The sequence below is a fragment of the Rhodofomes roseus genome (assembly GCF_022264815.1).
Source record: "Rhodofomes roseus strain CIRM-BRFM 1785 chromosome Unknown C8Q71scaffold_6, whole genome shotgun sequence".
NCBI lineage: Eukaryota > Fungi > Basidiomycota > Agaricomycetes > Polyporales > Fomitopsidaceae > Rhodofomes > Rhodofomes roseus.
This window is the reverse complement of record NW_025952962.1, coordinates 19,693-42,057: the sequence shown is the minus strand read 5'-3', so window position 1 is coordinate 42,057 and position 22,365 is coordinate 19,693. Positions and strand designations below refer to the sequence as shown.

The 22,365-nt window shown below is 52.1% G+C and overlaps 8 protein-coding genes across 8 annotated transcripts; 4 read left to right on the top strand and 4 right to left on the bottom strand.

The window, feature by feature from the left end:
* Positions 1-405: 405 nt before the first annotated feature.
* On the top strand, positions 406-2,660 carry C8Q71DRAFT_831192 (uncharacterized protein; the record flags this gene model as incomplete). The annotated part of the gene is made up of 8 exons (XM_047926366.1): positions 406-560; positions 616-798; positions 861-1,006; positions 1,061-1,666; positions 1,724-1,889; positions 1,949-2,348; positions 2,408-2,555; positions 2,607-2,660. Exons 1-8 carry the CDS (start codon positions 428-430, stop codon positions 2,658-2,660), a joined length of 1,836 nt encoding a protein of 611 aa, XP_047780731.1. The 5' UTR covers positions 406-427.
* A 258-nt stretch (positions 2,661-2,918) lies between these two features.
* Positions 2,919-4,498, bottom strand: C8Q71DRAFT_855630 (uncharacterized protein; the record flags this gene model as incomplete). Its single annotated transcript, XM_047927202.1, has 4 exons — positions 2,919-3,326; positions 3,381-3,617; positions 3,674-4,054; positions 4,109-4,498. 4 exons carry the CDS (start codon positions 4,496-4,498, stop codon positions 2,919-2,921), a joined length of 1,416 nt encoding a protein of 471 aa, XP_047780730.1.
* Positions 4,499-7,401: 2,903 nt separating this feature from the next.
* C8Q71DRAFT_722029 (uncharacterized protein) lies at positions 7,402-8,364 on the top strand (the record flags this gene model as incomplete). The annotated part of the gene is made up of 5 exons (XM_047921506.1): positions 7,402-7,428; positions 7,460-7,834; positions 8,121-8,144; positions 8,235-8,254; positions 8,301-8,364. The coding sequence occupies 5 exons, from the start codon at positions 7,402-7,404 to the stop codon at positions 8,362-8,364; spliced, it is 510 nt and encodes a 169-aa protein (XP_047780729.1).
* Positions 8,365-10,783: 2,419 nt separating this feature from the next.
* C8Q71DRAFT_855629 (uncharacterized protein) lies at positions 10,784-12,363 on the top strand (the record flags this gene model as incomplete). The annotated part of the gene is made up of 4 exons (XM_047927201.1): positions 10,784-11,173; positions 11,228-11,608; positions 11,665-11,901; positions 11,956-12,363. 4 exons carry the CDS (start codon positions 10,784-10,786, stop codon positions 12,361-12,363), a joined length of 1,416 nt encoding a protein of 471 aa, XP_047780728.1.
* A 551-nt stretch (positions 12,364-12,914) lies between these two features.
* On the bottom strand, positions 12,915-13,112 carry C8Q71DRAFT_685778 (uncharacterized protein; the record flags this gene model as incomplete). Its single annotated transcript, XM_047919801.1, has 1 exon — positions 12,915-13,112. A coding segment is annotated over one exon (198 nt), but the record flags the coding sequence as incomplete, so codon positions are not given.
* Positions 13,113-13,125: 13 nt separating this feature from the next.
* Positions 13,126-16,011, top strand: C8Q71DRAFT_746953 (uncharacterized protein). The gene is made up of 8 exons (XM_047923096.1): positions 13,126-13,223; positions 14,270-14,378; positions 14,435-14,546; positions 14,606-14,782; positions 14,839-15,122; positions 15,175-15,247; positions 15,295-15,480; positions 15,535-16,011. The coding sequence occupies exons 1-8, from the start codon at positions 13,143-13,145 to the stop codon at positions 15,905-15,907; spliced, it is 1,395 nt and encodes a 464-aa protein (XP_047780726.1). The 5' UTR covers positions 13,126-13,142; the 3' UTR covers positions 15,908-16,011.
* A 91-nt stretch (positions 16,012-16,102) lies between these two features.
* On the bottom strand, positions 16,103-18,452 carry C8Q71DRAFT_746948 (uncharacterized protein). Its single transcript, XM_047923095.1, has 9 exons — positions 17,894-18,452; positions 17,745-17,839; positions 17,504-17,696; positions 17,246-17,453; positions 16,986-17,191; positions 16,778-16,937; positions 16,508-16,729; positions 16,401-16,455; positions 16,103-16,346 (listed from the first exon to the last, which is right to left on the bottom strand). The coding sequence occupies exons 1-9, from the start codon at positions 18,107-18,109 to the stop codon at positions 16,232-16,234; spliced, it is 1,470 nt and encodes a 489-aa protein (XP_047780725.1). The 5' UTR covers positions 18,110-18,452; the 3' UTR covers positions 16,103-16,231.
* Positions 18,453-19,423: 971 nt separating this feature from the next.
* C8Q71DRAFT_704413 (uncharacterized protein) lies at positions 19,424-19,678 on the bottom strand (the record flags this gene model as incomplete). The annotated part of the gene is made up of 1 exon (XM_047920384.1): positions 19,424-19,678. One exon carries the CDS (start codon positions 19,676-19,678, stop codon positions 19,424-19,426), a length of 255 nt encoding a protein of 84 aa, XP_047780724.1.
* Between the last annotated feature and the right edge of the window lie 2,687 nt (positions 19,679-22,365).

Here is a 22,365-nt window from a genome sequence, read left to right as displayed (position 1 = left end):
ATGTTTGCATTCAACATCGATTGGTGAGGCGATGTTGTCTCTGCAACGCTTTTTTGGTCTTCGTGCTTATCTCCATGGATAATAGGTTCAGCTCCGTCAAGAAAGGCCACCACTCATCTGGCGCGGTCTATCTCACTATCCTCAACAATCCGCGTGGCAAACGTTACCTCCGTGAAGAGACAATACTCGTCTCCATGCCACCTGGCCCGTTTGAACCATCGCTTGAGCAGCTGAACCACATCTTTGAACCGCTTGTGGACGATTTACAAGCGCTAGGAATAGGTACTTACTTCGACTCCGAGTCCCTTCCAACTCGCAGTACTTTTCTCTTGTCACGGTCACGGTAAACTGACAGATGCACATTATAGGAGAATATTTCAGAGTACATGGTCTTAAAGATCAGAGGCTCGTTCACGGTCAACTGTACATGGGGGTTTCTGACCTGCCTGCAAGCCGGAAGGCCGCTGGGCTGCGAGGCCCGACATCGAAGGATTACACATGTCCGTACTGCTACCAAACGTTCGACTCCCTGACGACCGCGCAGTGCTTTGATCGACATTGTGAGTTCCAAAGTTTCTACTACTAGTCAGTACTTAGTAACTCCTCTGTTTTGAGCTCTCCGCATGCGCGATGATTGGCGCTTTCTCAAGTATGCTTACAAGGCGCAAGACGCTGACGAAGAGCTGCGCGAAGAAATTGCAGAGCGCCGCGGTGTACGATGGTCCGTGTTGGACCTTCTGCCTGGATGGATGCCAGCCAGAAGCTCGCCGCCTGAGTTCATGCATGCGAGCTTTCTCGGTAAGTCTTTCTCGCTCAAATTCTGTATTCATGATGAGACTCTGAGACTCTGAGTGTCACAGTCCAACTTCGACATACGTTCCAGGAGATCTTAGTTGGAAGCGGCCTGTTCACTGCTCGCAGCCGCAATGACAAGCCATTATCCAAGCTCGAGAAGATTCTGAATGAAATATGGTGGCCTGCCTCATCTGGCCGAGCTCCTCGGAAGGTATGGTCTTGTTCGTACTACTCAATCCCTGATGTTTTAGACTTCTTGAATTAGATCGCTGAGGGCGGGTCCGTGAAAGCGGACCAGTGGCGGAACCTAGTACACATCCTTCCGGTCGTACTCTACTACTGCTGGCAAGTTGATGGCCGCATTCCGGGCGGAAGCGCACCAAAACCGAACACTTCCACAAACGCTGGGAAGGCTCTTGATAAGAAGGAAGCATTGATTCGTTCTCGTCGGCGCGGACAGCTCATAGCACAGGCAGATGTTCCCACAGCAGCATTGGAAGCGGTCGATCACATGGAGATAGACCGGAGCTATCAACGGCACTACGAGAACACACTTGAATTGTGCACGGCTATTCGGATATGGGCCTCATGCTCGATATCTCCGCAGGAGGTTGAACGCGCACAGGACTGCCACTCCCGGGCATGTCAATCCTGGGCGGCGATGAACTGTCATTTGACCCCTTACTTTCATCTCGCAACGCACAACAGCGAATTCTTCCTACGCAACGGGCCCTCATACTCCTGGTGGGCTTACCCTTATGAACGCAACAATGGATTTCTTGGGCGTTTCAAGACCAACGGGCACACAGGTGGGGAGCTGGAGGCGACAATGATGCGTGGCTGGGTGAAGTGCCAGCTGATCAGTGACTTGGTAAGAGCACCTCTTCCTGACGGCACTGTCTCTGATACTAACTAGTACTATCTGTAGATGCAACATCTCGAGAATCTGAGTGACAAGAACGATGATGATAGCAAGATTCTTGCGAAATTGAAGGATCAAATGAGAGGGAGCTCGAAGCCCGCTCAGCAGCGTGGTACTCTCTTGAATCTCATAGCGGGCATGAAATCTCGGGACTCCGCTGGAGCGACAGTAGGTAAGTATCAATCAATCAGTCTCTTTGCAACGACGTGCATTGATACCCAAAGTTCCCAGAACGCATCGCACTTCCATCGCAATCAAGGAAGGTCAAGCTGGAGCAGCTAGGATTGTACGCGCTCGTTCTGCGCTTCCTTCAGGATGCCTGGGGTGCAACAGCATCCATCGTTGCTGCGTCGGCCCCAGCGGATGCAGGCGAGCCATTTGTCGCAGTCAACATACCTTCATATTCCAACATTCTCGTGGACGGCTTGCGATATGGCGCGTATAACACGCATCGCGGACAGAACTCCTGTTACGCTTACATTAATGGGCGTATTCCTGTGCGCATTTCTCACATTTTCCACATCAGGCATACCCGACGCGATGCTCGCCTCGTACCCCTCGAATGCACATGTGCTGTTGTGCAGCAGTTCATATATGATGATGACATTCCGGAGATGCCTTGGACTTCACGGTATGTACCTACTACTGCTACTGCTGGTATTCAAGGCAAAAAAACTCAACAAATCGAAGGGCAACCGACCTAGGCATTGCAACATGGCGTGCAAACATGTTGTCAGCACCCGAGGTCGTCAATGCTTGCCAGCTCTCTGGTCATTTCGCTCTTACTACAGTGCCTCACTGCGAGCAAGAGCTATGGGTAACAATGTCTCTATGCCATGTACATTGCCTCCCGATGCCATTCAGAGGTTTGATCTCACAATTCCTGCAGGATACTCAAGAACCAGATGTCCTTGATGATGCGGCCGACACCGAGGATATATAAACATAAGTAAGCACGTCTTTGCTCTCTGACTCAGGCCGCCTTGCTCCGCCAGTAACTGCCTCCCATCATGATCATTGTCTCATTGCACGGCTCTCCGGCTTGCTTACAGGCTGCTATGTTTTACGACTCACTCTGATACCCTCAGAACATGGTGCACAGCTCTCCAACTCGCTCTGCAAACCCATTACGGCCGCTGTCTCAATGCGCAGCTCTCTGACGAGTCGGACCTGCTCCAGTAAGTACATCTCGGCCGAGTCCTTAATGACTCGGACTCGCTACATCATTGGACAGTGCTGGATCGATACTACTAGAGGATTCCCTCGTAGGCGGGACTTGCCTTTCTGACTTTGCTCCGTCATCTGCTGCCCCAACATCGCCCTCGTCCCCGCCATCATATTCCATCTCCACGTCAACATCTGCCGAACTGCCCACATCATCAAACAGCATCAGCCGAGGTATGTTCTGCTCCGGATGCCTCTCGAGCCACTCGCGGTCCACAAGACTGCGAGGAATCTTGACCGCACCTTTCACCTTGCACACGTTTGGAAGCGGCTTGTCCCGCTTCTCACCGCGAGTACGGGTAGCATGTTGTGCGCCACCTGAGGCCGAATTTTCTTTGCGGTGCGTGACAATCACCTTATCCAGCTTTCGCAACGGCCGCTCAAGCTGAACCAACAACTATCAGTGTCCGCCCAACATACAAATGATGAAATATCGCACCTCTGATGGGCGATATGACGGCCAATGTGCGATCCACACCTTAGACTTGGATATGACTCTCGCCCTCGTATTTTGGGCCTCCTCTGACGTGTTCGCATCGACAGCACCTTGGCCATCTTCCTCGGGTTCATCTGTCTCGTCCGTCGACATGTACTTCCACGCGCTCATGAGCCAATTCCACTTCGGCGCCTGCATCTCCTCAACATGATCGCGCAACTCCTTGCGATCGGACAATTTCTGAGGAATTCTATCAGTTGCAAGACACAGGCTGATGAACAACATTCTGTACGTACTGCTCTCTTACGCTGTTCATGCCGCCTTAGCCGCTGATCATCGGCCCTCGCCGCCTCGCCCTTTCCTTCGGCTTTATAGCGATCTCTCATAGATCGCCAGGCAGTTGCAACCGCCGCTTCGACCTGGGCAAGTGACGTCTTCTCCAGATCCTCTACAGCCAACTTACCATGCCACTTGTGACCATCCAGCTTGACCTTCTCCGCAACCTCACGAAACCATCCCGCCTTGTTCTCGCCTTCGATCTCCCATGTTGGCCGCAGGACACACTTCCCCTGATTGTCCTCGAGCCAGAATACTCCGGCCGAAGTTCCTAATGGCTTAGGCAGGGCGGCCTTTGGTGCAATCCCCATCATATCAATGATTGCGTTCCGCGTGGCAGTCTGACACACAAGGTGAGCACGATTGAGCTGTGATCTAATGAAACGACGACTTACTTGCAGAGGTGTGTCTTTCTTACGAACCATCGTCTGAGGCGGCTCCTGCGGCTCCTGCAGCTCCACCGGCGCCGCCTCGTCGCCGACACCAGCAGGTACTGTGACTTCCGCTTGGTTCGCCATCCGCCGACGCACTGATTTTTTCAATCTTTCGAACTCGTCCCAGAGACACTCCTCAGAGTCTTCGATGGTGTTCAGCCGGCTGAGGACTCCTACCTGCTTTCTATGAAGCAGGTCATACATCTCGTCCGTGCGGCCAAAGAGCTCGTGTGACGTGTTCAGGCGATCCTCCATATCGGCGATCTGTCTGCGCTGCCCGGTAAGCTCCTTCTCCATGCGTGCAAGATCTGCCTTCATGACATGGATCAGATCCGAGGTCGCCTTACTCATCTGAGTTGGTCCTCGCGTATTTCCGACTGCATTTTGAAGTTGGAAGGTTGTTTTCAAAGATGGTGGCGGTGCTGAGGTGAGTCCTGTAGTCAAAATGATCTCATGAGTCGAGCATACCATTCAAAACAATGTCTGTACGCACGCGAAGTTGTCGACAGTCGCCTTGGACTTTCACTTCGGCTCCGGCGCCTCGACAACTGCGAACCCGAAGCCTGCGGCGGCTGGCTCTCCGAGTCTCGGAATGGGTTACGGAAGGGCTTGCGTGGCGCAGTAATCCCCGGGTTACCAGCGGGTGCGTCCGGGCGACGGAACGACCTAGTACTATGCGAACCGCCTCCTTCGCTTTGAGTAGGTGAGTCGCCGCGATGCTGCGTAAGGCCGGCGCGAGCCATCTCGACGTGCTGACGATCTCTTAAGGGGTCCGCGCTTGGTGAACGACGACGGCCAGGATCCTGGGAGCTGGCTGACTGCTGGGTACTCGACATTGCACTGCAGGGAGTTCAGCAATGAATGGACCGGGTAGTACAAGGCTCAGAGCTGCGGCTGTGATGCGATGTTCCACGGGGTACGTCTCGATGCTCATTAAGCTTCCCTCTTGCGAATTCATGGTCTTCTAATTTTTTATTGTAGATCCCAACGCGGCCTGAATACTATACAAGGTGCTATTGCGCGTATAGGATCGCCGCCAGACGTCAAAGTGTCAACACCTCGTGTGACGAAGAGCAGTGTCTAGACTGCCCATGCCTTATATACGGTGCCTCAGACTGCCGGCCTCGAGTACCTCAGGACCACTGGAATCAAGTCCTTTACCTTTGTGCAGTCCGTTGTCTTTAACTGATGTGTCTCATTGTATGTATTACGGTGATATACAACGTTGTTTGAGCGTCGCGAGGCTACTGTACCGGCGGGCTGAGGAGGCCTGCATGTGACACCCGGCTATCCTAAGCAGGACATGCGATGGACATGCTGAGGAAAGGCACCGAAAATGTGCCGGATTTTCCTGCTATCCGCGGTGTTTCCTTCGCATATACGCGGCGGAAAATCGCAGGATAGGCGTAGGATTTCCCGCCTATCCTGCACATATCCTTGGTGTAAATTTTGCTTGACGCGCAGTGTACGGAGTGTGTCTGAGAGCACTGCTCGGCCATGTAGCAGAACACGGTCAGCGTGGCGGCGTGAGCAGCCACCGACGCGTCTGTGGCGGAAGCGCGGAATGTACCGAGCCTATCGGCATTCCCCGTCCGGAAGTTGCGCCCACCCATCTGCGCTGCATCCGCGAGCTCTCGCTCCTCGTTGTCGGCGGTCGCGCCGCCTTCTGCCCACCGTCTCCATCTGCGGCTCGCGCCTCCACTACTCACAGGCTATCGCACTCACTTCCGCATCTCCTACGCGGATTCTCCGAGGCCTACGGGCATCCCCACTGGACAATCCGCGAGGACTGTCCCATCACCTACCCCGTACCAGTCTATGTCCACACGACCAGCCCGTCCAATGAAATCCTCGTTTCGCATTGTCATTTGCCATTGATACTACCATGGGACCTCTGGAATCCTATGTAATGGGTACACATCCTCGTCAGGGAACGAGCTCACACTGGCCTCACCCGTGAGCGAAGCGCTGCATATTATCACGTCCTCGATCGCCCGCAGACTGGGGCTGCACCTGCATTGGTAGTACTCCTCTTGTCTCGAATGCAGTTACCTCGGCCTGCTCTGCGAACACTCCCTGAGCGTAGCCCTCCCTCAAGGTGTGGTGTCTCTTGTAGGGCGTACTTGGCGAGACCATGGCTATCGCGCTGCACACACCAACACCATCCACGTCTTCATCTCCGCCGTCAAGCAGAGCGAGCCCTTTCATGACATCTTTGCCTTCAGCGCTTTCAGGCACAACTACGCGAGGTGCCTTTCTTCAAGGCAAACACCCTTTTGTCGATGCTCAGATTCCACGGAGAGATGAGCACAATGGACAGAGTGGAGTACTAGTATTTGTACAATCGGTGCGTACTAGAGTGTTAGACCTCCAGCGCAGTTTGTACTCACGGCTCCTTGCGACTGTGGTGGCGCGAATAGCTACCAACCAGCCGCATACGGCTAGAATGCAAGGTCCCAGCTCAAAGCAGTCCAAGGTCTCTAGTCCTTTGCCTGGTACGTACACACATCTCTCTTTTCCACTCACCTCTGCACTTCAGTACCAAGCCAGAGACGTCCCATGACCTGAAGCCGGTCGAACGCCCCGCACCCACGACATCTCAAGGAACCCGGCCCACGCGCCCGTTGTCCCGCCCAACACCAACACGTCTCGAGCGCGCTCGGCATCCCTCCTAGCACCGAACCGCATACTCAGACCGGGCACCGACGACACGGCACACTTGCCCCGCTCGAGACGACCGCACCAGCACGCGTCGACTGTCCCCGTTGTTCCTCCCTCGGCGCAGGCGCACACTCGGATCCTGCGCCATGAGCCAGTCCTCGTCGTCCCGCCCGAGACCCTTGCCAGAGGTTCGTATGTCCTCTCGTCAGCACATCAGTGCACGTGCTCACGAACGACACCAGTTATCACCGTCGCAGTCGTCGCCAGTAACGCTATTGTTTTCATCGTCATCTGGCGGTGCATGTACCATGTCGTCCGGCTTGCCTCTCAAGTACCACGGAAAGCGACTGTGGGTGTGGGTGTACTGCTCCTGAGAGACGGTATGCCTACAGATTGTACCTCGACATGTATGCGAATTCATGTGTATCGCAGGCGCGCTTCAGCAGTTACGATTATGACTGAGTCCAGCGCGTTATCACCGGCAGATTGCTCTTTGTTATGACTGATCTTTAAATCACGCCTTATCTCGCGGAGGTACGTCACAGGAGTGCTATTCTCGCACCTCTTTGGGATGTTTACGATCTTTTTCTAACATGTCGTCGTCAGATCTTCAGCCGCATGTTTGTCCTGACAACTGCGTTCGTCGGATAGTCCGCTGGCCGTCAACCCTCTGTATCCTGGCTAACGCTGTTTTCTGGTCTCACGAGTATCGTCCTCTCGCACATGCTCCTCAACATGCGAGAAGCCAGTTTCAACGGCGGCACTGCTTCCTGCCCCGACACGTCTTCATCTTCTGGTGTGCACTTCTCGCGATGTATCGAGGCATTCGGGGCCACCTTCTTCAGACAGAATGACGACGATGTCAACCGAGAAGCTCGCGCACGAGGCAATGACTCTGAATTTGATCAAGATCTCGAAGTCGAGGCCGCGCGCTGCAGCCACCGACGCGTTGCCGACGCGTCTCAGCCTACTGCTTACTCTCACTCAGTGTCTGGCTCTGTTGCGGCTGGGACACGGCCTCACAAAGTGCGTCTCTGGACTGGTCACTTCATAATACTACGGGTCGCTGCTTGTACTCACTCGAAGGTCTAGTATTCGATGCTAGTAGCCCTAGGAAGTCGCAAGCTGCGAGCACAGATGGCATCATGATGTTGTAGACTCGTATGATCTCTTATGAACGTAGTCTCTTCCACGGCGCGGATGATCCTCACGGCTGCCAGACTCTGATACAAATCTGTGATTTCAGTTTGTGTTGAACTAAGATCCTGAGGATCGGGAACGGGCTGTACATCTCAACCATATGCTTTGCAAGGCTCAGAGCGCGTTTCAGTATCTGGTACGCACTCGCCCCTACCAAAAGTACAGCTCGCTCACTGAACAACCGCAGCACCTTTGGCGTCTGAACATGAGTTTGTACAGTACCTAGCCCGTGCAAACGCGGCTGCGGTGAGTATGTATCCGCGCTTGATACTTACCTCTATCCGCTCGCTAGGTTCTACTCCCCATCTGCTGCCATTGCCTCAGCGAACTTCCGACTCATCGGTAAAGACCGTTAACTTGCAATAAACTGCCCTGCAGCATCGATCTAACCTAATGTTCAACGGATGTCGAACAGTCAAATAGGTGCTGTTCGTATCACTGGCAGGGTGCGTGTACAGGAATGATCATCTGTCTTGAATTTACAATTGTCGAAAGGCAGTCTACTCAGGCTGAACCTTGACCACCCTGACAAATCGCTGCTTATTGCAGCAATTCTCACTGTCGTCACTCAACATGCGTAAGCTATGTACGTCGTCAACGCCATATACATCGCCCCGCAGTTGAGCTGATTCGCCAAGCCCTGTAGCTACGGGTCCTTACCATGCGCCACGTGCCTTAAGTGTAGACGTCTGCTCGGAACGTCGACTCCACCGACATAAATCCCAGCACTTCTCCTTGCTGTCTGACTTTGCCTTCCCTCGCCTGCTGACTTCTCTGTACGCGTGTCCTCCTTGACTTCCAAGTCCACCAACGTACGTCATCTCCCGATTGCTGCTAGCTAAGTCTCACATCCGGCTTGCTCCACCCTCCCCCTCGGACCTTGGGTCAAATTTGTACATCTTTGAAATCCCCGAGGGTTTTTTGACGCACGCCTCCACTTGAAGCCGGACAGATGTCAGATACTATGGCATGGCGAAAGCCGTAAGCATTCTATCTTTCGATTCATACCAGCCCAATGGATCATCTGAATACGAATTGATCTTAGCTAGTGAGCGCCGGCACCGTCAAGAAGTCGAGGTGCGCGTGCGCTATCGGCCGCTGGACCCCCCTCCTCCTCCTCCACAAAGTTTATCATAGATCGTGACTGAGCCTCAACGTGTCATTCAGGTCAGTAGCCACAGCAATAGACTCAAATTCGCTTCCGTGGCTTGACGAGAACCGCCTACAGCTATCGCCTCGTAGCCTCGCTGTACGGCTACCTGCTACATCAATTCCAAAAGCTTGAACAGCGTGGTATGCTGTCGAATTTACTCCAAGCGCTCTGCCAGCTCCACATTGACCGATGTCGCAGCAGATGCGCTTTAGCCTTCACTCATCATCTACCCTTCTGCCACGTACCATGAGTGCGTCCGAAATCGAGCAGGAAACAGTCATCGTTCTTCATTCTGTGTGAGCACTTTTCAACCTGCCCTGTCTATGTTGCCTACTGAGCGACCTACAGGTTCCTCAGTAACTGTTTTCTTGTGGCTGCTATTGGTCGGTCATCACATTCATCTGGAAAGCGCTAAACATAAGGTCTATCATAGCTTCCTATGTGTTCGATCGCTGTATCTGCGCTGGACGTGAAATTGACCTCATATGGAGTCGTGGCTACTCCTTGCACTGCGCGTCAAGCAAAATTTACACCAAGGATATGTGCAGGATAGGCGGGAAATCCTACGCCTATCCTGCGATTTTCCGCCGCGTATATGCGAAGGAAACACCGCGGATAGCAGGAAAATCCGGCACATTTTCGGTGCCTTTCCTCAGCATGTCCATCGCATGTCCTGCTTAGGATAGCCGGGTGTCACATGCAGGCCTCCTCAGCCCGCCGGTACAGTAGCCTCGCGACGCTCAAACAACGTTGTATATCACCGTAATACATACAATGAGACACATCAGTTAAAGACAACGGACTGCACAAAGGTAAAGGACTTGATTCCAGTGGTCCTGAGGTACTCGAGGCCGGCAGTCTGAGGCACCGTATATAAGGCATGGGCAGTCTAGACACTGCTCTTCGTCACACGAGGTGTTGACACTTTGACGTCTGGCGGCGATCCTATACGCGCAATAGCACCTTGTATAGTATTCAGGCCGCGTTGGGATCTACAATAAAAAATTAGAAGACCATGAATTCGCAAGAGGGAAGCTTAATGAGCATCGAGACGTACCCCGTGGAACATCGCATCACAGCCGCAGCTCTGAGCCTTGTACTACCCGGTCCATTCATTGCTGAACTCCCTGCAGTGCAATGTCGAGTACCCAGCAGTCAGCCAGCTCCCAGGATCCTGGCCGTCGTCGTTCACCAAGCGCGGACCCCTTAAGAGATCGTCAGCACGTCGAGATGGCTCGCGCCGGCCTTACGCAGCATCGCGGCGACTCACCTACTCAAAGCGAAGGAGGCGGTTCGCATAGTACTAGGTCGTTCCGTCGCCCGGACGCACCCGCTGGTAACCCGGGGATTACTGCGCCACGCAAGCCCTTCCGTAACCCATTCCGAGACTCGGAGAGCCAGCCGCCGCAGGCTTCGGGTTCGCAGTTGTCGAGGCGCCGGAGCCGAAGTGAAAGTCCAAGGCGACTGTCGACAACTTCGCGTGCGTACAGACATTGTTTTGAATGGTATGCTCGACTCATGAGATCATTTTGACTACAGGACTCACCTCAGCACCGCCACCATCTTTGAAAACAACCTTCCAACTTCAAAATGCAGTCGGAAATACGCGAGGACCAACTCAGATGAGTAAGGCGACCTCGGATCTGATCCATGTCATGAAGGCAGATCTTGCACGCATGGAGAAGGAGCTTACCGGGCAGCGCAGACAGATCGCCGATATGGAGGATCGCCTGAACACGTCACACGAGCTCTTTGGCCGCACGGACGAGATGTATGACCTGCTTCATAGAAAGCAGGTAGGAGTCCTCAGCCGGCTGAACACCATCGAAGACTCTGAGGAGTGTCTCTGGGACGAGTTCGAAAGATTGAAAAAATCAGTGCGTCGGCGGATGGCGAACCAAGCGGAAGTCACAGTACCTGCTGGTGTCGGCGACGAGGCGGCGCCGGTGGAGCTGCAGGAGCCGCAGGAGCCGCCTCAGACGATGGTTCGTAAGAAAGACACACCTCTGCAAGTAAGTCGTCGTTTCATTAGATCACAGCTCAATCGTGCTCACCTTGTGTGTCAGACTGCCACGCGGAACGCAATCATTGATATGATGGGGATTGCACCAAAGGCCGCCCTGCCTAAGCCATTAGGAACTTCGGCCGGAGTATTCTGGCTCGAGGACAATCAGGGGAAGTGTGTCCTGCGGCCAACATGGGAGATCGAAGGCGAGAACAAGGCGGGATGGTTTCGTGAGGTTGCGGAGAAGGTCAAGCTGGATGGTCACAAGTGGCATGGTAAGTTGGCTGTAGAGGATCTGGAGAAGACGTCACTTGCCCAGGTCGAAGCGGCGGTTGCAACTGCCTGGCGATCTATGAGAGATCGCTATAAAGCCGAAGGAAAGGGCGAGGCGGCGAGGGCCGATGATCAGCGGCTAAGGCGGCATGAACAGCGTAAGAGAGCAGTACGTACAGAATGTTGTTCATCAGCCTGTGTCTTGCAACTGATAGAATTCCTCAGAAATTGTCCGATCGCAAGGAGTTGCGCGATCATGTTGAGGAGATGCAGGCGCCGAAGTGGAATTGGCTCATGAGCGCGTGGAAGTACATGTCGACGGACGAGACAGATGAACCCGAGGAAGATGGCCAAGGTGCTGTCGATGCGAACACGTCAGAGGAGGCCCAAAATACGAGGGCGAGAGTCATATCCAAGTCTAAGGTGTGGATCGCACATTGGCCGTCATATCGCCCATCAGAGGTGCGATATTTCATCATTTGTATGTTGGGCGGACACTGATAGTTGTTGGTTCAGCTTGAGCGGCCGTTGCGAAAGCTGGATAAGGTGATTGTCACGCACCGCAAAGAAAATTCGGCCTCAGGTGGCGCACAACATGCTACCCGTACTCGCGGTGAGAAGCGGGACAAGCCGCTTCCAAACGTGTGCAAGGTGAAAGGTGCGGTCAAGATTCCTCGCAGTCTTGTGGACCGCGAGTGGCTCGAGAGGCATCCGGAGCAGAACATACCTCGGCTGATGCTGTTTGATGATGTGGGCAGTTCGGCAGATGTTGACGTGGAGATGGAATATGATGGCGGGGACGAGGGCGATGTTGGGGCAGCAGATGACGGAGCAAAGTCAGAAAGGCAAGTCCCGCCTACGAGGGAATCCTCTAGTAGTATCGATCCAGCACTGTCCAATGATGTAGCGAGTCCGAGTCATTAAGGACTCGGCCGAGATGTACTTACTGGAGCAGGTCCGACTCGTCAGAGAGCTGCGCATTGAGACAGCGGCCGTAATGGGTTTGCAGAGCGAGTTGGAGAGCTGTGCACCATGTTCTGAGGGTATCAGAGTGAGTCGTAAAACATAGCAGCCTGTAAGCAAGCCGGAGAGCCGTGCAATGAGACAATGATCATGATGGGAGGCAGTTACTGGCGGAGCAAGGCGGCCTGAGTCAGAGAGCAAAGACGTGCTTACTTATGTTTATATATCCTCGGTGTCGGCCGCATCATCAAGGACATCTGGTTCTTGAGTATCCTGCAGGAATTGTGAGATCAAACCTCTGAATGGCATCGGGAGGCAATGTACATGGCATAGAGACATTGTTACCCATAGCTCTTGCTCGCAGTGAGGCACTGTAGTAAGAGCGAAATGACCAGAGAGCTGGCAAGCATTGACGACCTCGGGTGCTGACAACATGTTTGCACGCCATGTTGCAATGCCTAGGTCGGTTGCCCTTCGATTTGTTGAGTTTTTTTGCCTTGAATACCAGCAGTAGCAGTAGTAGGTACATACCGTGAAGTCCAAGGCATCTCCGGAATGTCATCATCATACATGAACTGCTGCACAACAGCACATGTGCATTCGAGGGGTACGAGGCGAGCATCGCGTCGGGTATGCCTGATGTGGAAAATGTGAGAAATGCGCACAGGAATACGCCCATTAATGTAAGCGTAACAGGAGTTCTGTCCGCGATGCGTGTACCGTTACCCGCTAGTCCGTGGATGAGCGCTCGAGCCACGCGCCTCCGCCACACTGCCAGCGCCGCGCGTCGCGTCAGTCTTGCGGCAGTCCCACCTCCGTCAGACATCAGGAAAAACACTTCTAACTTCAGCAGTCTTGAATGAAGAACACCTGATCTTATTCAGTCTTTTACAACTTGTGTTCCTTAATTAAGTGCACCATGTGCATGAAGACTGCTGAAGTTAACTATAGCACCTTTGAGACATTTGTCTTGTCCCCAAGTTGGAAAATATGCAACTTAAGTACTACAGATTAAGATGCATAAGTACACATTAGTTGGCAAATGACCTCTTAATCAAAAATATGCATGATGAGATGTCAGATTGCTCAATATGAAGACTTCACCAAGATTTCACCTGACAAGTCAACACATACTATATCTGGCAACAGTAATGGGGTACAAATAAAGATTATTTGTTTTTTCCCTGTGATTATGAGTATATTACCCTACTTACAACAGATGCTGTGGTCAAAGTCATATTGTCAAGGATTTGGACATATTTGACCTGTTAAGGTTGAGAGACAGCAAAAGAACACTTAAGCATGCAAAGTGAGACAAGAAGCCTGCCCTTGAGCAAATTATGAGTCTACACAAGGTCTGCAAGGCAACAGATAGTACCAAGAAGAAATGAGGCCAGTCTGAGAGCCCAGGGATGCACAGGGGCTGGGCTAACAGGGGGCAGCAATTGCAGATTTCTCTAAGTCCAGAAAGATAGTCAATATAGGTTATTGTAGAAGGGAACAAGCACAGGGACCTATGGTGTAGTGGTCACAAGTTTGTGCTGAAAGTGTGGGAAATTAGTTTAGCAGGTCAGGGGTTCAATTCTGGGAAATGGCAGATTATTTTGGGCGACATTTTTGCATCTGGGATGCCTGTTATGACAGCATATGCACAAACACAGCAGAATCATGAGAGAAGTCACCCCAGTAATGATGAAAAAACATCATTCTTGCTTGGAATGAGTGTTTACTTTGGTTACTTAATGGAACTTAAGTAAGACAATTTAAGAAATCGACTTACCTTAAGGCTCTTGTGGCACATAGTGACACATAATGTCACTTTTGGCTCTCCACAAGACCACTTAAGACACGAACGTTTTTCCTGATGGACGTTGTCGACGCTTCCATAACTGTACCAATGCCCATTGGGCCGATCCGTCGAACGAGGGGTTACAGCAATAACCGCGACGGCAACAACCAGCACGGCGGGAAAGTCCGTGAGTCATTTCCCCGGCGCGCGTGTTGCAACCCTACAGAGTACTACTGTACCCAGATCCCCTCAACGACTGGTTGGCCGGTGTCTTGCGCGGGTACTACAAGACCAATGTGACGGGCTATGTGGAGATCCGGGCGAGGCTTAGAGAGGACCATGGGGTTGATATCGGGTGTGTACATGGTGTACTCCATGTGAAGCGATGGTACTGACTTGAACGCAACCTCGAAGTCGTACGAAGGTTGCCGAGTATTTACGCACACTTGGCCTAAGTGTCCGCAAATGCCAGTTGCCCGAGACAGAGCAGACACAGCTCGTTGTCGACGAGATGGAGCGTGATCCTGCGAACGCAAACGGACCTCGCTGGGTGAAGTCGACGCTCGCTCTCAAGGGCGTACATATTCCGCGGTATGGCCGCGGTAGTTCTATGATTTGATACAATCCGATCACTGACGATAATGTAGGTCAACGGTAGATCGCGTCATGCATGCCTACGCACCACAAGGGTTTGTAGATCGCCACCCGCTCTCACGCCGCAAGACACTCGTTCGAACACCGCTGACCTCTGTCGGCCCAGACGAGGAATGGTTGATTGATGGTCATGACAAGCTCGCTCACGCGGGCTTTGGTATCTACGGCATTGTCGACAAATGGGGTGGCGGGAAGCTGCAGTTCAACGTACTCCCATCCAACCGTAAGGCGAAGGCTTGTCTGGTGGTATACCTTCGTTGTGCGAAGGAGCGAGGTGGTACGTCACAATGTCACGTAGTGTAACTGTGAAACTGATCAAACATTCTCAGGTGTTCCTGTTCAGGTTACAAGCGACCATGGTTCGGAGACCGGGGACATATTTGCCCATCAGACAGCATTACGGTGAGTCTCACGTACTACAGTGAATACTGTGAACTCATTCATTGCAGCCAGAAGTATGCGCCGGAGCTCGATTCCGATGTGATCCCTGCGTACCGGTATACATCAAGCCCGCGGAACATCACAGTTGAGCGACAATGGCGCCCCTTGTTCCAGAAGTGGGGTGTCAATGTCCTGGCCGTGTACAATGCTGGTCGCTACAGTGCAGACTTCGACGCGGGCAATTACATGCATGGGTAAGTCCTAGATCTCCATATGGGCTTGATATACTTGCTCAGCTATACTCATAGGCAGCTTGCGAACTGGATCTGGTTCCCGCTCATGCAGCGCGAGCTTGATGCTTGGTGCAACAGGGAGAATGGTCAGTACATCCGTCATCAGCCAGATAAACTTCTGCCCTCGGGTGCGAAGCGTTTGGACTTCTATCGTACACCTGCAAAGTGGGGTGGTAAGCCTTGTCTTGTTCCTGTTCCTCAGGCTGAGTTGGAGAGACTGCTGAGCAAGGCTGAGAAGGAGGCTGAGAAGGATATGGAGTATGTAGATGAAGAGTATGAGGCCTTGGCTGAGGAAGTACATGCAGCAATTGGTAAACCAGAGATAACACTAGATACAGCTTGGATAGTCTTTAGGCAGATGGTTGCTGCTGTTGAGGCAGAAGCTTAATACTGTCCTAGCATTAATATACTGTGATTGATGAGACTACTCAATGGCACTTATGAACTGTGTAACAGTTTGTAGTGAATACACACATCATATGAGGACTTAGCAACAGTGTTGGGTGGTCAGATAATGGGGAATGACTCACAGACATTGTCTCATATGGCCCAATATCAATCACACAGGGAGTACAAACCCCAGTTTACATGAAACAAAATTAGATTTGGTATGAACTAAAAGGCTGTAAGTAAATGGCTAAAGGAGTGTTGTATGTTACTGCTGGATCCATCTGCTGTGCATATTACACCAGGAGCTTCACCTAGACTGCATCTACACAAAAGGCTGGAGCTTGAGTTTGGAACAGAGTCCTGAGCATGCATGCTGTAGCTTGAAGGCCAAGATAGCATCTGGGCCTTGATCTTGGGGCCCTTCATCACCAGAGATGCTATGGTAGAACATCAATACAGTCAACAGAGACAGCTGAACAAGTCATGCTCACGAATGGATCACAGGATCATATATTTGCAACTTGGCCCCACCCTCTGTTATGCTTGCTGAGGTATTCATCAGCTATCAGTAGGATGGACAAACAAAGACTGGACTTACTCTTGAAACTTGCATACACCTTATCACCACCACAGCTATGAAAAGTATAGTGTGAGAGGGCTACAGTGAGGTCATTGATCTCAGCATGGATCTCTGGTGCAAGGTTACCAGATAGCTCCTCAGCAACAGCATTTGGGCAGCAGTCTAAGACTGTCTTGGGTACTTCACTGCTGTCCTCAAGTTCCAAAGCAATGAAGTGATTGGGAACTTCAATGTCTAAAACTGAGGGAATGTTAGCACTGATCTACAGTGAAGAAAATGTTCTCTTACACCATGCAGACTGCTTTCCCAGCGCTGTCATAAACTCTGACAGCAAGCCTCCAAGCTTGGCTAACCGAAGGACTTGAAACTGCGCAGCATCTAGCGTTGAGTTGTAGACATTGAAGCATTGGGCTCCGAGGAGAACAGAAGCATCATCGTCAACAAGAAGCTACAGGATAATTCTTAGTAGGCGATACTGTACACAACAAAGGCATACCTCTCGCACTCTGCTTGAGTTGCCAGCAGCCAACGGAATATGAAGCTTCCCCTGGAATGCATCAACAGATCTCTGAAGTGACCATGTTCCATCCCGAAGAACAGGCTGCTCGCAGAAAAATGTGATTGCGCGATGAAGGGTGATAGGACGCAATGGTGATGATTTCGATGAAGGCTTGACTAGTGGCGCCTTACGGCGTGCAGTACCTGTGAGAAGATGGACCTATTAGCGTGTAGATGATACATAAAAGACATGCATACACCGAAGTTGCTTCCTTGGTCGTGCTGGCTCAATAGGCTCTTCCTTCACCTCTACCTTCACTTCAACCAAACCGTCATCAAGCTTCTCCTTCTTGATGGGTGGAGGTGAGGCTGAGTCAGACAACCGTTCCTTGCGCTTGCGAGAAGTCTTGCGTTGACGGCCACGGCGATCATGATCACCATTGTCATCAGACGCCGCGTCGTGACGCTCAAATGGTCATGAGCTTGTACCTTCAAGGTCTACAAGAACAAACTCACTGGACGAGTGCAGCTTATTGGCACGAGAACACCAATGGCGGGCGAGAAGTGCTTGATCTGATGCTCACTGAAGTACAGCCCCTTCCGTTGCGTATGCATGTCCCAGAACTGCCGTACAGACCCATAGTTCCTCGGCTTGATCTGACTGTACTGTGACGTGATCTTCTGCTTGAAGGTGAGGCATATATCACCGCTACAACTGATGGTCAGGAAATCAAACAAACACGGCCGAAATACGTACAACGCAATGACGGCATCATCACCATACACCTTCCTCCACTGACTATCCTCGCTGTTCAACTCCTCCATGACCTTGTCCACCAATACATCCATTTGCTGCCTCATGACGGTGAGAATGCTATCACTTGGAACCGATGACTAATCACTCACATCATTCAGCGCAACATCGCACCGGAATGCTGGGATACAAGTACCCGATGTTTTGCCATTCTCATTCATCAACATGACGTCGCAGTGGAATGTCAGCAACTGGACAGTTGACGTGGATGTCTTCAGTGTGGCAGCCCTCTGTTGGCCCTGCCGAAGCTTGCTGAACTTCGCTGTCGTAAGCGTAGATGAAGACGAGGGCGCAGCCGGGATGCTCATCGACCTCCCCTTCACTCGGTAAGACGTTACCGTCTTCCTATGGCGATTGATGGCGTTGTCGATAGGTTCCAGCTCCGCATTCTCCACTTCCTCCTCCTCGTACTCAACAACTTCAATATCCGAAGACTCGGCGATCTCGAGCGGCGTGTTCTGATTTCCATTTCCGGAGACAATGCGAGGGCCCTTTGCAGGAACAGGGCGTTGTCGAGACGGTGAGGCGGTGGTGTGGCGCAGCTGTGACTGCTGACCGCGTCGTATGGCCGTGCTTGACGTCGACGCTCGTACAGGAGCCGCAGCAGTCCTTGACGTTGATGCCTGTGCCACGGCTCCACCAAGAGACGGAGCGCGCGCTTGCCCCGCTGCGGACAGTCTCGAATTAGCTCAATACATGAAAATAAGGTTAATAGAGGACTCACCGGAAGGCGCTGCCGCGCGTTGGTCTTTGTCCACACAGAGTGCACAGAGTTCTGCCTCCAGGTAGCGGAACGTGACTCCACACCCCCCGCACTGCAGCAGTTTCTTTTGTACAACATATCATCAAGCTATGCATGAAGCAAAATTCAATCATTGTACGCACCGAGATCAGTTCCAAAGCCGCCGCATCTCCCGCACCCTGCCGTTTCTGACACTTGGAGCAGTCATCTCCGTCCATATGTCGGAATGATTTGCCACATCCTGAGCAGAGGCCCATAGGTATCAAAGAGTAATATAAAGAAATGAGTGTGTTGCGACGAGAGAAGACGAGTACCAATCCCCGCCGTGAGCGACTCAGAGCAGACTGAGGTCTCAACGCGAGGACGGCGCGTGTGGCGGACGCGTGGCTCGAGCGCTCATCCACGGACTAGCGGGTAACGGTATGCGTGTTATACGCGCCATATCGCAAGCCGTCCACGAGAATGTTGGAATATGAAGGTATGTTGACTGCGACAAATGGCTCGCCTGCATCCGCTGGGGCCGACGCAGCAACGATGGATGCTGTTGCACCCCAGGCATCCTGAAGGAAGCGCAGAACGAGCGCATACAATCCTAGCTGCTCCAGCTTGACCTTCCTTGATTGCGATGGAAGTGCGATGCGTTCTGGGAACTTTGGGTATCAATGCACGTCGTTGCAAAGAGACTGATTGATTGATACTTACCTACTGTCGCTCCAGCGGAGTCCCAAGATTTCATGCCCGCTATGAGATTCAAGAGAGTACCACGCTGCTGAGCGGGCTTCGAGCTCCCTCTCATTTGATCCTTCAATTTCGCAAGAATCTTGCTATCATCATCGTTCTTGTCACTCAGATTCTCGAGATGTTGCATCTACAGATAGTACTAGTTAGTATCAGAGACAGTGCCGTCAGGAAGAGGTGCTCTTACCAAGTCACTGATCAGCTGGCACTTCACCCAGCCACGCATCATTGTCGCCTCCAGCTCCCCACCTGTGTGCCCGTTGGTCTTGAAACGCCCAAGAAATCCATTGTTGCGTTCATAAGGGTAAGCCCACCAGGAGTATGAGGGCCCGTTGCGTAGGAAGAATTCGCTGTTGTGCGTTGCGAGATGAAAGTAAGGGGTCAAATGACAGTTCATCGCCGCCCAGGATTGACATGCCCGGGAGTGGCAGTCCTGTGCGCGTTCAACCTCCTGCGGAGATATCGAGCATGAGGCCCATATCCGAATAGCCGTGCACAATTCAAGTGTGTTCTCGTAGTGCCGTTGATAGCTCCGGTCTATCTCCATGTGATCGACCGCTTCCAATGCTGCTGTGGGAACATCTGCCTGTGCTATGAGCTGTCCGCGCCGACGAGAACGAATCAATGCTCAGGCGTAAAGGTCATATTGATACATCAGGAGACTGTAATTACAGTACGGCCGTGATACATGTACGCCTGTAGCACAAACGAGGCCTGTCAATGTATCACAGAATACATTACAGATGTAGCTGTAATGTATCAAAGCACAGTGTGAGCATGTGCTCGCACCGCGCGGCTGATGCGCCGCTGGTATGCCTATATCTGGCACAGATCTGGCGGGTATTATCGGGCATGGATCTGGCAGGTGTGATGCACCCGCCCCGTTCCGCACGGCCAGTGGCACGGCGCACAGTGCGCGGTTCTGACGCAGCTATATTTGGCTATGTACGTGGCTTCACCGCTTGGACTGGCAGCACGCGGTACGCGGCTATACCCGGCGGTAGTATTACGTAAGCGTCCGGTCGCGGTTTGCTTACAATAATGCTCGTCTTGGCTAATATATAGGAAAAACTGAATAGAAGCAAGGATGAGTATGTATTTACAACATGAATGAGGCATTGACCTAGAATGTGAGGAGCAAAAGGTACAAAGCGATTGAGGTGTAGTGGTGCGCAGCGCTGTTGAACTTTACCGTATTCGGTATAGCCGAGGCGGGCAGATCGAGGTCGATCGCGTTAGATCTATCGTGCGGGCCACAAAAATACGACATGGAGGGTCGGCCAGGCTTGGTATTGATACAATAGAGCCAGCTATAGATTTGTTTTACCTGACAGTATATATACTCCCAGCCCCTTTCCGACAGAATGAGGTTGTATGCGTCAGATCGTGGTAGATCGCGGTAGATCACGTTAGCGCTCACTGCCCGGGCCACCCTCCCCGTAGAAAACATAACATGGAGGGTTGTACAGCCCTTGTATTCGTATTATTCCGAGAAATATAGATTCAGTGTGTGATACAGTTTATGTAATAGAAAAAGCTCACCGAAAAACGTAGGTTACACAGCCCAGGTCAACATTCAATGTATACAGTGCACTGTTATTGCAGTTCACTGGTGCAGTGAACGTGTTCGAACACAATATCGTGACTGGCAGGTGCTTGTAAATTTTCTCCACTCAATTATAAGCAAGATAGGGATATTACAGTATGTTTGAACCACATCTGTGCCAAAAGGAAGCCTTTCAGCCGCTATGACTGCCAAACGAGTGTTGTAAAGATTTGCGCTGACCGTTATCCGCTCCCTGATTGGCTGAGCGATGTCTTCGGTTCAATTCGGCACGACATTGTGCGCACAATGCTCATATTCCTTTACTGCTGACATATAGCTTTATTACCCATATATAATTAGCTTCAGTATTGTAATATACGAGCCCGGAATATAGTGTCATTTGTCTTGTTGAAGGGTGCACGCACAACGCCACAATGCAGCCAAATCAGGCAATGTTCCCAGATCAGGCAGGTGCCCCGGCGGTGGCGCCCAGCGCCACAGCTAGGCGATACCGAGCTCAAACCACAATGACTCGCGCGTTATATCACCGTTAAACCAGTTCAAACACATTGAATGTCTAAATTTCTTGTGTTTCCTGGCGCACAGTACGTGTTTCTGCTGTGACGTCATAGACGCCTATCTGGGAAAGCGGTGTGACAACCCAACCGCCGGCTGATGCCGTGCCTGCATGCGCCTGCCACACGGCCCCGCCTGCCGGCTCGTGTGCCGCGCGTGCCTGCGCGGCTGCGCCCGCCACGCGGCCCCGACCACCCCGATTATCACGGATCTGCTGGTGCCAGCGCATCGCGCCCCCGCCCAACCCCCGCCCTCCGGAAAGGTCAACGCAGTGCACGCGACCTACTATCCATGGCCACTGACGACAGCGTAATGACTCATTGAATGACATCCGTCTCCTTTGCGCGCTGTCATTCGCCATTTCGATTGGCGGCAGGGTGCATATACAGCAAGTAAGTGAGCAGATCAACGATTAGTAATGCAACCAGATGCGGTAAGTGCTGTATTCAGCTGTGATGTATTGGAGACTCTAGCTGTGATATATCACGGCATGCCCTATAAGGTGTGATCTGTAGCTCACAGTCATACATGTATCACGGCCGTACTGTAACTACAAGTATTGATATATCAGTATGCCAGCTCCAGGTGCAATGCTTCCTTCTTATCAAGAGCCTTCCCAGCGTTTGTGGAAGTGTTCGGTTTTGGTGCGCTTCCGCCCGGAATGCGGCCATCAACTTGCCAGCAGTAGTAGAGTACGACCGGAAGGATGTGTACTAGGTTCCGCCACTGGTCCGCTTTCACGGACCCGCCCTCAGCGATCTAATTCAAGAAGTCTAAAACATCAGGGATTGAGTAGTACGAACAAGACCATACCTTCCGAGGAGCTCGGCCAGATGAGGCAGGCCACCATATTTCATTCAGAATCTTCTCGAGCTTGGATAATGGCTTGTCATTGCGGCTGCGAGCAGTGAACAGGCCGCTTCCAACTAAGATCTCCTGGAACGTATGTCGAAGTTGGACTG

What these genes read in the sequence shown, in the direction of transcription:
- C8Q71DRAFT_746953 (XM_047923096.1), top strand. Translation starts at nt 13,143, where the DNA reads ATGAGCGCTCGAGCCACGCGCCTCCGCCACACTGCCAGCGCCGCGCGT. An exon ending in GACCATGGGGTTGATATCGG is followed by an intron (nt 14,547 to 14,605) that starts GTGTGTACATGG and finishes GCAACCTCGAAG; the next exon opens with TCGTACGAAGGTTGCCGAGT. An exon ending in GCGGGCAATTACATGCATGG is followed by an intron (nt 15,481 to 15,534) that starts GTAAGTCCTAGA and finishes CTATACTCATAG; the next exon opens with GCAGCTTGCGAACTGGATCT.
- C8Q71DRAFT_746948 (XM_047923095.1), bottom strand. Translation starts at nt 18,109, where the DNA reads ATGAGCATCCCGGCTGCGCCCTCGTCTTCATCTACGCTTACGACAGCG. An exon ending in ACCAAGGAAGCAACTTCGGT is followed by an intron (nt 17,192 to 17,245) that starts GTATGCATGTCT and finishes ATCTTCTCACAG; the next exon opens with GTACTGCACGCCGTAAGGCG. An exon ending in GGGAAAGCAGTCTGCATGGT is followed by an intron (nt 16,730 to 16,777) that starts GTAAGAGAACAT and finishes ACATTCCCTCAG; the next exon opens with TTTTAGACATTGAAGTTCCC.